At 42.0% G+C, this 12,285-nt stretch overlaps 1 protein-coding gene and 1 pseudogene across 10 annotated transcripts in view; one reads left to right on the top strand and one right to left on the bottom strand.

Annotated features, from left to right (window-relative positions):
- The window catches only part of CFAP221 (cilia and flagella associated protein 221), a 106,264-nt gene that overhangs the window by 77,173 nt on the left and 16,806 nt on the right, over nucleotides 1-12,285 (top strand). For 8 of the 10 annotated variants that reach the window (XM_053214905.1, XM_027055975.2, XM_027055971.2 and 5 more), the window contains one exon: nucleotides 210-344. The exons of the other annotated variants lie outside the window; for them this stretch is intronic. In XM_053214905.1, the coding sequence (XP_053070880.1) occupies nucleotides 210-344 (135 nt within the window). The remainder of the gene's footprint in view (nucleotides 1-209; nucleotides 345-12,285) is intronic. 10 annotated transcript variants of the gene reach the window in all.
- On the bottom strand, nucleotides 6,132-7,180 carry LOC106966406 (60S ribosomal protein L12-like; annotated as a pseudogene).

Raw genomic sequence — 12,285 nt, 5'->3', positions numbered from 1 at the left:
GATCTCACGGTTCATGAGATCGAGCCCTGAGTCAGGCTTGGGATTCTCTCTGTCTCTCTCTCTCTGCTCCTCCTCCACTAGCACCCTTGCGCGCTCTCACTCTCTGTCTCAAAAATAAATAAATAAACATGAAAAGTAAAAAAAAGTGCTCTTATGTTTCCTCTCTTGTCCTGGTGTCAAGACTGACACGCTGCTTGGTCCCTTCACAGGATGAAGCCACCACCATTATAACTCTGCCCAAGCAGGACGCCACAACTCAGCTCCCTAGCAAGACCTCGGTCTTGGGCATGAAACCACCTGAGGCCTTAGCCAGGTCTCCAGATTATGACCCGCTTTATATTTTTGTAAGTGACAACTGGCAGAAGTCTCATGTTGTATGTTCCTCTGTTTCAAAAGTTACTCTATAAGAAAACAGCAGCATTACTTGGGAATATTTTTCTGTCTTTGGAGTTTCAAGTGTTAAGCGATATCTCACCTTTGAAATCGATTGCCAGCATTTATTGTTTGAAGAATGTCAATGTTCCTGTCTTCTAGCAATTCCAGAATTTATTTATGTTTATGAAAATACCTTTATGGTCTTTTCTAATTTCATATAATTATGTGTGTGTATATATATATATATATATATATGGTTAAAAAAAAAGAGGGTACGTAGGTGGCTCACTCAGTTAAGCATCTGACTCTTGTTTTCAGCTCAGGTTGTTATCTCACAGTTGTTAGATCGAGCCCCAAGTCAGCGCTCTATGCTAGGCACGGAGCCCGCTTAAGATTCTCTCTCTCCCTGCCCCTCCCCTGCTTGCAGTCTCCCCACTCTCTCCCTCTCTCTCTCTCTCTCTCAAAGAAGAAGAAGAAAGAAAGAAAGAAAGAAAGAAAGAAAGAAAGAAAGAAAGAAAGAAAGAAAAAGAAAAAGAAAAAGAAAGAAAGAAAGAAAAACAGCAGAAAGAGAAAGTTAAATCAACCCAAAACTCATCACTCAGAGCTCTCTGGATGCCTTATTTCTTCCTTGGGCATCCCTTCCATACTTCTACCTCTGTCTCCCAGATTTCTGTTCCACTTTGTTTCTGTAGCCACACTTGATTAACTTCCCTGAAGCACACCCTAACCATGCTACTGTCCTGCTCCACATTCTTCACTGACTCCCCATTTTCTTCCAAATTAAGTCCAAGCCTATGTGAGACCAACAACAAGACCACACCCCCTTCTCTGTGTCCCTGCGTAGTTCCCTGCCAAACTTGGTGCACTTGGTGCACTTTCCTCCCTCACCAGGCCTCCACTTCTGCTGATCTGCCCTCGTGGGGTCCCTTCTCCTACCCTTATATTTCTTTCTACCCAAGTCCTAAGTGAATGAAACGCTGACAGGAAATCTGATGAGGTTCTATGTAATGATGGGATCATCAGTGAGATGCCACAGTAGTTGCCCAAGTTATGGTTTATGTTTTAAAGACAGACACACACATACATACAACCAAGAACAACCTTAGATACTAGTTGAGAAAGTCTTCTTTGGAGAATCTCCAAATGGGAATCTCCGTCTCTAATGTGGGCAGAGATGCTGATACTCAACACCAAAGGTCTCTCAGTCAGCTAGTGGGAGACGTAGGACAGAAACCTGCCTATTTCCTGGTTGTTTGCCTCAGGGCTCTTCCTCCGAACTGTGTTGCTTTCCTACATTAGCCATTATGGGGCATTTTTTCATAGTCACATTGGTTGAGAGGAGTGTTCCTTGGAGACTTAGAATCTTAGAGCTGGGATAAACTCACAGGATGTTTAACTCAGAGATTTTCAAACTTCATTTAGAACTACAGTCCTCACATCAGCTGAAATTTTACATCAGAAGGCAATAGGTAAAATGACCTAGAATCCTACTTACTTGCTGGGATGGCAGTGGGGTAGAAGGCTCTCCTGGGGAAGATGTCCCTGCAAAACTGTGGGGCTCCCCACAGCAAGATTTGAAAAACACTCTTCAATCTTTTGTCCCCCAGATTCACCCATTACCACTCCCTCCCCGTTCTAAAAGGCAGGAAATTGGTCTAAAGGAGTTACCGGAATTTTCCATAGTCACACTCATACTTCCTTGGAAAATATCAGTAGTTACTTATTAACTCATTAATTCCACAAATACTAAGAGCATGCCTTAGGTTAGGAACCTAAGGTTAGGGGCAGTTCATCAGAGGGACACAACAATTCTAAATATTTATCCACCTAATAACCAGAGCTTCAAAATACATGAAACAAAAACCCATTGAAATGCAAAGGAAAAAAGAGACAAATCCACAATTATAGTTGGTGATTTCAATACCACCTCCCTGTGAATAGTTGATAGAAGAAGTAAACAGAAAATCAGTAAGGATATAAAATATTTAAATACCACTATCAATCAACGTCACCTAATTGGCATTGCTAGAATACTCTACCCAAAAGCAATAGAATGAAGATTCTCTTCAAGTGTATACAGAAAGTTTGCCAAGATAGACCATATTTGGGACCATAAAATAAGTCTCAATAAAATTAAAAATACTCCGATCATATGAAGTATTTTTTCTGGTTTTGAAGAACTTGAATCAGAAAAGAAGAGCCTAAAGATATCTACAAACCTCCCCTCAAAATTAGGAAGCTGAATTAAATACTATAAAATAGGCTATACTGGGGCACCTGAGTGGATCAGTCAGTTAAGCATCCGACTTCTGCTCAGGTCATGATCGCACAGTTCATGGGTTCGAGTCACGCATTGGGCTCCATGCTAACAGTTCAGAGCCTGGAGCCTGCTTTGGATTCTGTGTCTCCCTCTCTCTTTGCCCCTCTCCTGCTCTCTCTCTCTCTCTCCCAAAAATAAATAAACATTAAAAAAATTTTAAATGGCCTATAGTCCAAGGAAGAAATCAAAAGAGAAATTGGAAAGTATTTTTAACTTAGTGAAAATGAAAACAAAAAAAATTTGTGGGAATTTTATAATGCTGTACACCTACATTAGAAAGTAAGAGTGGGACTTAAATTAATGTCCTCAGCTACTCTTTTAGAAATTCAAAAAAGAAGAGTGGATGAAATCCAAACTAATCAGAGAAATAACAAAGATTAGATTGAAAACCAGTGAAACAGAAAAAAAGAAAAACAATAGAGAAAAACTAGTTCTTTGAGAAGATCCGTAAACTGGATAAAACTGTAATCTAACTGATTAGGGAAAAAATGGTTAAAAGGCATAAATTATCAATATCAGGACTGAGAGAAGTGACATCACTACAGATTAAATAGATATTAAAAAGATAATAAGTTAATGTTATGAAAAACTTCATGCCAGTAAGTTCAACAAGTTAAATGAACAAATTCCTTAAAAGGTACAAAATATTAAATCTTATTCAAGAAGAGATAGATAACTCTGCTAGCTCTAAATCTATTTTAAAAATTGAATTGGTGATTAAAAGCCTTCCCACAAAGAAAACTGTAGGTACAGATGCCTTCACTGCAGAATTCAGCAATCCTGTTAAGGAAGAAATGATACCAAATCCACAAAAACTCTTCCAGAAAAGGGAAGAGGAGATTACTTCTCAACTCATTCTAGAAGTCAGTATTACTCTAATGCCAAAGCTAGACAGAGACATTACAGGAAAAGGATCAACAAATATCCTTCATGAGCATAGATGCAAATAAATAAATACATAAAGAAGCAAATAAAATTTTAACGAATCGTGTTCATCATACAAAAAGAATAATGTATCCTGAGCAAATAGGAGCTTATGCAAGAAACACAAAATTAGTTTAATGTTCAAAACTCAGGGTACTTCACCATTTTAACAGACTAAAAAAGAAAAACAACATGAACATCTCTATAGGTACAGAGGAGCAGTCTGTCATTCCTGATACTTAGTAAGTGATAGACAGATGGGAACTTTCTCAACCTGATAAAGAGTATCTGTTAAACACCTGGAGGGGCACCTGGGTGGTTCAGGCAGCTAAGCATCCAACTCTTGATTTCTGCTCTGGTCATGATCTCATGGCTCGTGAATTTGAGCCATGCATCAGGCTTTGTGCTGACAGTACAGAGCCTGCTTGTGATCCTCTCTTCCTCTCTCTCTTCTCCTCCCCGACTCACGCTCTTTCTATCTCTCAAAATAAATAAATAAACATGAAAAAAAAAAAAAAAAACAACCTGGAGCTAGCACAATACTGAATGGTAAATGATTGAATCCTTTCCGCCCTAAGATCAGGAATAAGGCAAGGATGTCTGCTCTTACTAATTCTATTAAGATTGTAACTATAGCTAGTATAACAAGTCAAGAAAAAAGAAATAAAAGTCCTCTATATTTGAAAGGAAAAAGCAAAACTATCTGTATTCAGAAACAAAATTATTGTCTATGCAAAACATACAATTGAATCTATCCAAAAATCTGATAAAACCAATAAGTAAATTTACCAAGATTGCAGGATATAAGATCAAGACACAAAAATCAGCTATATTTCTATAGACTGGCAACAAACAGTCCAAAACTGAAATTTTTAAAATTCATTTCACTGAACAATAGCACCAAAAAATATGAAACACTTAGGGATAAACCTGACAAGAGCGTGTAAGACTAATACACCGAAATTAAGAAAAATTGCTGAGAGAAATCAAGAAAGATCAATGGTGAAATACACCATATTGATGGATTGGGAGATTTAATATTGCTAAGACATCACATCTACAAAGTAACGTAGAAGTATTTAACACAATCCACTCGAAAGCTTGCAGCCCACCCCCACCCCACTTTTAAAGAAATTGACAAGCTTACTCTAAAATTTATTTGGAATGCAAATATATCCAAAACAACTTTGAAAAACAAAGTTGAAGGATTTACATTACCTGACTTCAGTGGGTATTGTAAAGCTACACTGACCACGACAGTATGGTATCAGCATAAAAACAGACAAACAGATCAATGGAACAGAACTGAGAATCGAGAAATAAATGTGTTCATACATACATGGCCAGTTAATTTTTGACAAAGCTCAAAGACAATTCATTGGAGAAAAGATAGTCTTTTCAAGAAATAGTGCTAGGATATTTGGGTATCTATTTACCAAAAATAAAAATAAAAGAACTTTAATCTGTACCTCACACTGTTTACAAAAATTAGTGGAACATAGACATAAATATAAAACTAAAAACTAGAAAAGTTCTAGAAAACACATAGAAGAACATCTGTGTGTACTTGGGTTAGACAAAGATTTCTTAGAACACCAAAACCACAATCCATGAATGGGGGGAAAATGGATTAATAAGATTTGTCCAAAGTAAGAATTCCTGCATTTCTAAAGACACTGTTAAGAAAATGAAAAGATAAATCACAGATTTGGAGCAAACACTTTGAAATCACAATATCTGGTAAAAGACTTATATCCAGAATATAGAAAGAACTCTCAAAGCTCAATACTAAGAAAACAACTCAATTTTATTTTTTATTTTTTGAGAGAGAGAGAGAGAGTGAGAGAGCACATGCATGCCATAGAGCAGGGTAGGGACAGAGGGAGAGAGAGAGAATCTTAAGCAGGCTCCCTGCCCAGCACAGAGCCCGATTCAGGGCTTGATTTCATGACCATGAGATCATGACCTGAACTGAAATTGAAAGTCAGATGCTTAACTGACTGAGCCACCCACGTGCCTCAACAACCCAATTTTAAATTTTTTTTTTTAACGTTTACTTACTTTTGAGACAGAGAGAGACAGAGCATGAACGAGGGAGGGTCAGAGAGAGAGAGGGAGACACAGAATCTGAAACAGGCTCCAGGCTCTGAGCTGTCAGCACAGAGCCCGACGCGGGGCTCGAACTCACGGACCATGAGATCATGACCTGAGCCAAAGTCGGCCGCTTAACTGACTGAGCCACCCAGGTGCCCCTCAACAACCCAATTTTAAAATGGACAAAAGATCTCCACCAGAAATACACAGGTGACAAATATGTACGTGAAAAGGTGCTCAAAATAATGTGTTATTAGCAAAATACAGATTAAAACCACAATGAGATACCTCGTTAGAATATCTAAAATTAAAAAGACTGCTGGTGAGAATGTAAAATGGTACAACTACTTTGAACAACAGTGTGACAGTCTCTTACAGAGGTAAAAAGTTAGTTGTAAACATATACCTATCATATGATCCAGCTATTCTGGTCCTAGGTATTTACCCAAGACAGATGGAAGCATGAGGCTTGAGTAAGAATACTCATAGCAGCTTTATATGTTTCCCAACCTGGAAAAGAGTGACCACCAATAGGTTAATGGATAAACAGACTGTAGTATTACTATCCAGTAGACTACTCCTCAGTAATAGAAAGCAATGAACCCTTTTTTGTTGTTACTGGTGGCGATGGTGGTGGTTTGCCAAATGATCCTTTATTGAGATATTTTCCGTTGTTGTTATTGTTCACTAGCTGGGCATTCACCGCATCACTATTGATGTCATCTATGATGTCATGAGAGTGGCGGCCATCAGCATTGCAGCCCACGGACTGGGCAGTCCCCGGGATCTCTTTAATGGTTCCAGAGAGTTCTCCGGCTAAAGATCGGTGCCGCATCTGTTGGGCAATGTTGACGCTCTCATCAAAAGTGATATTTCCACCGTGCTTACTGTTTTTCTGCTCCTTTCTGTCTCTTGGTGGTTCCTTGAGGGCTTTGATAATCAGGGCAGAGGCAGGAAGGTGCCACTTCAATCTGGGGCTGTCTGTTCTGAATGGTCAGTTTCACCGTAATCCGTAGACTGTTCTAGTTACCATTTGCCTTAGGAGAAGGACGCAGGGGGCCGATCTTCGGGCCCAGGGCATGTGTGACACCAACTTCCCCACCAGTGCGCCTCAGGTATATGACTTTGATCTTGTTGCGGTCGAACTTGGGCCACATGGTGGAGGCGGCTGGTGTTAGATGAACCTGGATTTGGGACAATGGAAGACAGTTGTACCCTTGCCTCCTCTGAGCTGAAAGCCGAACTCCTTTTTTAAAAACTGAAGTATAGTTGAGATGCAATTTTATATTAGTTTCAGGTGTGTAACATAGTGATTCAACATTAATTTATGACTTAGTGCCCACCGCAAGAAGTATAGTCACTATCTGTCACTGTATAGTGTTATCACAGTATTATCGACTATATTCCCTATGCTGTACTTTGCATCCCCATAACTTATTTATTTAAAAAATTTTTTAATGTTTATTTATTTTTGAGAGACAGACAGACCATGAGCAGGGGAGGGGCAGAGAGAGAGAGAGGAAGACACAGAATCTGAAGCAGGCTCCAGGCTCCAAGCTGTCCTCACAGAGCCTGACACGGGGCTCGAACTCATAGCCGTGAGATCATGACCTGAGCCTAAGTCGAAAGCTTAACTGACTGAGCCACCCAGGTGCCCCTATTTATTTTATAACAGGAAATTTATGCCTCTTAATCCCCTTTATCTGTTTCACCCATCTCCCCACCCACCTCCCTCTGGCAACTACCAATTTGCTTCCTGTATTTAGAGTCTGGTTTCTTGTTTGTTTTGTTTTCAGATTCCACATGTAAGTGAAATCATTCCATATTTGTCTTTCTCTGTCTGACTTACTTCATTTTTCATAATACCTTCTAGGTCCATCCATATTGTTGCAAATGGCCGTACTTCATTCTTTCTATGATTAATATTCCTTTGTATATATGTACTGTATCTTCTTTATCCACTCACCTATTGATGGACATGGGCTGCTTCCATATGGTGGCTGTTGTGAAAAATGCTGCAGTGAACACAGGGGTGCATATATCTTTTAATGGGGCGCCTGGGTGGCGCAGTCGGTTAAGCGTCCGACTTCAGCCAGGTCACGATCTCGCGGTCCGTGAGTTTGAGCCCCGCGTCAGGCTCTGGGCTGATGGCTCGGAGCCTGGAGCCTGTTTCCGATTCTGTGTCTCCCTCTCTCTCTGCCCCTCCCCCGTTCATGCTCTGTCTCTCTCTGTCCCAAAAATAAATAAAAACTTTGAAAAAAAATTTTTTTAATTAATGTATTCATTTTCTTTGGGTAAATACCCAGAAGTTGAATTGCTGGGTCATATGGTATTTCTTTTTCTTTTTTCTTTTTCTTTCTTTCTTTCTTTTTTTTTTTTTTGAATATCCTAGAAAAAGTGAGCTCTTGATACATGTAACAACATGGATGATTCTCAGAATAATTATGCCGAGTAAAAGAAATCAGACCAAAAAACGAATACAGGCTGTATGATTCAATTTGTGTAAAAGTCTAGAACATCTAAAGTAATCTATAGAGACAGAAAGCAGATTACTGACTGTGTAGTGATGAGTTGGATGGATTGGTATGGCGGAGCAGGGAGGAAGGACAGAGAGCTTACAAAGGGACAAAAGAAAACTTTGGAGGGTGATCAAGAAAAATCTTGATCTTTTTTTAAATTTAATTTAAATTTTTTTTAATTTAATTTTTTTAATGTTTTTTTTTTTTTTTTTTTTTTTTTGAGAGAGAGAGTCAGAGCATGAGCAGGAGAAGAGCAGAGAGAGAGGGAGACACAGAATCCGAAGCAGGCTCCAGGCTCTGAGCTGTCAGCACAGAGCCCGATGTGGGGCTCCAACTCGTGAACCACAAGATCATGACCTGAGCTGGAAGTCGGTCGCTTAACAGACTGAACCACCCAAGCGCTCCTGAGATGTTTGTAATTTTTCTGGTGGTTTTGCAGATGTAACATACATCAAGACATCAAATTACATAGTTTTAATATATGTAGTTAATTGTGTGTCAGTTCTATATCAGTATAGCTATAAAAGAAGGAATTTGGAAACCCTAAGAAAAGAAACAAAAACCAAAAGAAAAAAATACTGGTTGGAAAGCATTATCGCGAAGTCCTCCTGCATTCAGCTTGCAGGAGGAAAGGTAAAGGGCTCTGGGAAAGAGGTGTAGAGGGAAGGGTGGGCCCCACACACTAACAGTGCAGTCGAAAGGATGGAAACATTCAAGGATCTGAGAAAGGTACATCATCCAGGCAAAAGAAAAAGCCATTATAAATTCTAGAGGGGAAGGGCACCTGGGTGGCTCAGTGGGTTAAGCGTCCGACTTCAGCTCAGGTCATGATCTCGCGGTTTGTGAGTTCGAGCCCCGCGTCAGGCTCTGTGCTGACAGCTCAGAACCTGGAGCCTGCTTCAGAATCTGTGTCTCCCTCTCTCTCTGCCCCTCCCCCACTTGTGCTCTCTGTCTATCAAAAATAAATAAAATGTTAAAAAAAATTTTTTTTAAAGAATTGAGGGGGTTCCTGGGTGTCTCAGTCAGTTAAGCATCCGACTCTATGTTTCAGCTCAGGTCATGATCTCACCATTGGTAAGTTCGAATCCCGTGTCAGGTTCTGTACTGACAGCATGGAGCCTGCTTGGGATTCTCTATCTCCCTCTCTCTCTCTGCCCCTTCCCTGCTCGCTCTCTGCCTCTCTCTCAAAATAAGTAAATACACGTTTAAAAAATAATGAGAAGATAAACTTTAGGGGGGGAAACAATCAACTAAAAATCGATATTTGTTCTAAAAAGGAAACCGAACTAAAATTTGATGTCATTTTTAAGAGTTACTGGTAAATAAAAGAAAAAGTGGAATCCAGTTAGCCTTGCTACTGGGACTCTTTTTCTGTCACTGACCTGATAGTGAACCTTCACACACACAAAAAAAGAACTATAATCTGAGCCTCTACTTGGCCTGGCAGAGAAACATATTTCCACAGTTAAGACAAAAGAAATGCTCTTTATTAGTTGCCAACTTTCAAAGACAACGAATGAACAAAGTATGGAGGTCTTGCCTGTGGTTCCAGAAGGCAGATGTTAACCATCTCCATGACATAAAAGCAAGACTGTGGAAGAGGGCAGGAGGGTTACAAGAAAGCATAGGAATGGTAATGTTTTCATCGCATGTGAGGGGGGAGTTGAAATACTCAGCCAAAGATAATGAAACAACAAATAGGGGTATAAGTGCATCCTTCCAAGTCACGAAGATAACTCACAGCAGCACTAAAAATAACAATGTGATTTTCAAAATTGGAAGGAGCATTTGTGTACATGAGCAAAATCCCTATCTCGCATAGGAATGAGTCCATGGCTACTGGCTGAGGTTGGTAATACAGAGCTGGAAGAATAAGCATAATGTTTAGAGTAATGGCCATTGGAGGCACAAAACTCAGACATAATGGAAAGAAACAGCCTCTGGGATATGGGCCTGGGGACAGGAATGGTCTTCAGGAGCCCCATCGCTTTTCATCACAAACCCTTCCAGCCTGGACGAGTTGCTGCCACATGCGTGCGTTAGTCTGAGGAAAATGAGAATTAAAATAATTATGGGATGACCACTCAGGCCGCTTACTCTGGTGGCAATGGCCACCCAGGGGAATCTGAAGTATGACAACTATTAAAGATAGTGATATTGCCGTTTCCAAAAGCATTTCCTTCATTAATCACCCTTGGCCCCAAGGCCCATCCAGAGAGTCGGCCACACAACTTCACTGGCCCTCAATCAAGCAGGGTAGGAGAGGCGCCTGAAGGCCACGCAGCTAATTTCACCTCCCTGGTGTTGGGCACTGTTGCCTTCCTCACCACCTGACTAGGGTGCAGCCGGCCTGTCCGCCATCACGCTGTCTCCTAGTCTCACTGTGACCCAGCCCCACTGAGGTCTCCGTCACTCCTGCCCCAATTCCCCCTAGAGTCCCTTCCCAGGCACTTTTCCGATTGGCCTTCGGTCACCTCAGGGGTGACTCCTGGTGGTGGGAGTCAGCAGTTATCAGACTATTACCCTCCAATCGCTCTCTTTACCCCTGAGGTGGGGCTGTGTTCCTTTGTCCCTTCTCCAGTCCTGCAGGTCTCCCCCGCTTCCTGGCTGGGGGTGGCCCAAGTCCTCCTTGCTCCTTGGGCATCTCTGTGGTGTAATATACAGTCGACCTGGTTCGCCCCATGAGGACTGGGGGGCTCGTTCTCTCTTCCGTCCTTGGGTTCTCCTTCTGAAATGCACTGAATGGAACACGAAATGTCCCCCACTTCCTCCACCACCCCCCTCCTTACTATCCTTCCTCCTCACCCACCTTTCTCTATGTTCTCAGACCTCCCCTGCTTTGTCCCGCCAGGGCCCCCACTTTCACCTTGTTCCCTTCCAACCCTCCGGCCCCTAACTGGGGAAGGGGTCTTCCCTTGGGCTCCACGGGAGCCCATTCTCTTCTGTCTCTGCCCCCACCCCATGCCGTGCTTTGAGGGACCTGAAAAGAACCTGCTGCTGTCAAAAAAATACATGTAGATGTGTACCCTAACTCTTCCTTCAACCGCAAGTGCTCACTGAGGGGTTTGCTGGTTTCTACAAGGCTGTGGGTGTTGTGGATTCCACCAGGGGGCACCTTCCCTCTCCCTGCCCGGCACCTTCCTTTGTACCCTCCAGTTCAGGCAGGGGTCCTCTCCGCATCTCTCTCCCTGGCTCCAGCTGCAGGTCAGCCTCTGCACCAACAGCATATACTCTTGGCAGTGCTCATGACTGGGCCACATTTGATTAGTACACCACCGAGGATGCCAGCTCTCCTACCCCTGACATCTGGGTGCTCTGGGGCTCCCCCCCTCTTCCCCACCTGGCTAGCTACATTTTCTTCTTTGTGGGAGACATTTGTTGCTTGGCAGTGAGACTGGGTTTCTGTAAGCCATGTGGAATTTTGTTGTTTTGTAAAAAAAAAAATGTCCTTAAAAATCACACGAACAGAGGGCAGCTGGGTGGCTCAGTCGATCAACTGTGCGACTCCGGCTCAGGTCATGATCTCACAGTTTATGGGTTCAAGCCCCGCGTCGGGCTCTGTGCAGACAGCTCAGAGCCTGGAACCTGCCTCGGATTCTGTGTCTCCCTCTCTCTCTGCCCCTCCCCCGCTTGCGCAGACACTCTCTGTCTCTCAAAAATAAATAAACATGAGGGGCTCCTGGGTGGCTCAGTCGGTTGGGCGTCTGACTTCGGCTCAGGTCATGATCTCACAGCTCATGAGTTCGAGCCCCACGTCAGGCTCTGTGCTGACAGCTCAGAGCCTGGAGCCTGCCTCGGATTCTGTGTCTCCCTCTCTCTCTCCACCCCTCCTCCGCTCATGCTCTGTCTCAAAAATAAATAAACATTAAAAAATTATAAAAAATAAATAAACTTTAAATATATAGAGAGACATAATAAAGAAAAAATAAAAATCAGATGAGCATACAAAAAGAACCAAGTGTCAAGTTAGTGGTTCTTAAACATCTGAAATTAAACAACCGTGAGGGACAAAAGCTCCATTGTTGTGTGGGACAAGAGCAGGGTTTGTTGGAC

The sequence above is a fragment of the Acinonyx jubatus genome, chromosome C1 (assembly GCF_027475565.1).
Source record: "Acinonyx jubatus isolate Ajub_Pintada_27869175 chromosome C1, VMU_Ajub_asm_v1.0, whole genome shotgun sequence".
Lineage (NCBI taxonomy): Eukaryota > Metazoa > Chordata > Mammalia > Carnivora > Felidae > Acinonyx > Acinonyx jubatus.
The sequence above is the reverse complement of the archived record's forward strand: the minus strand, read 5'-3'. Positions and strand labels throughout refer to the sequence as shown.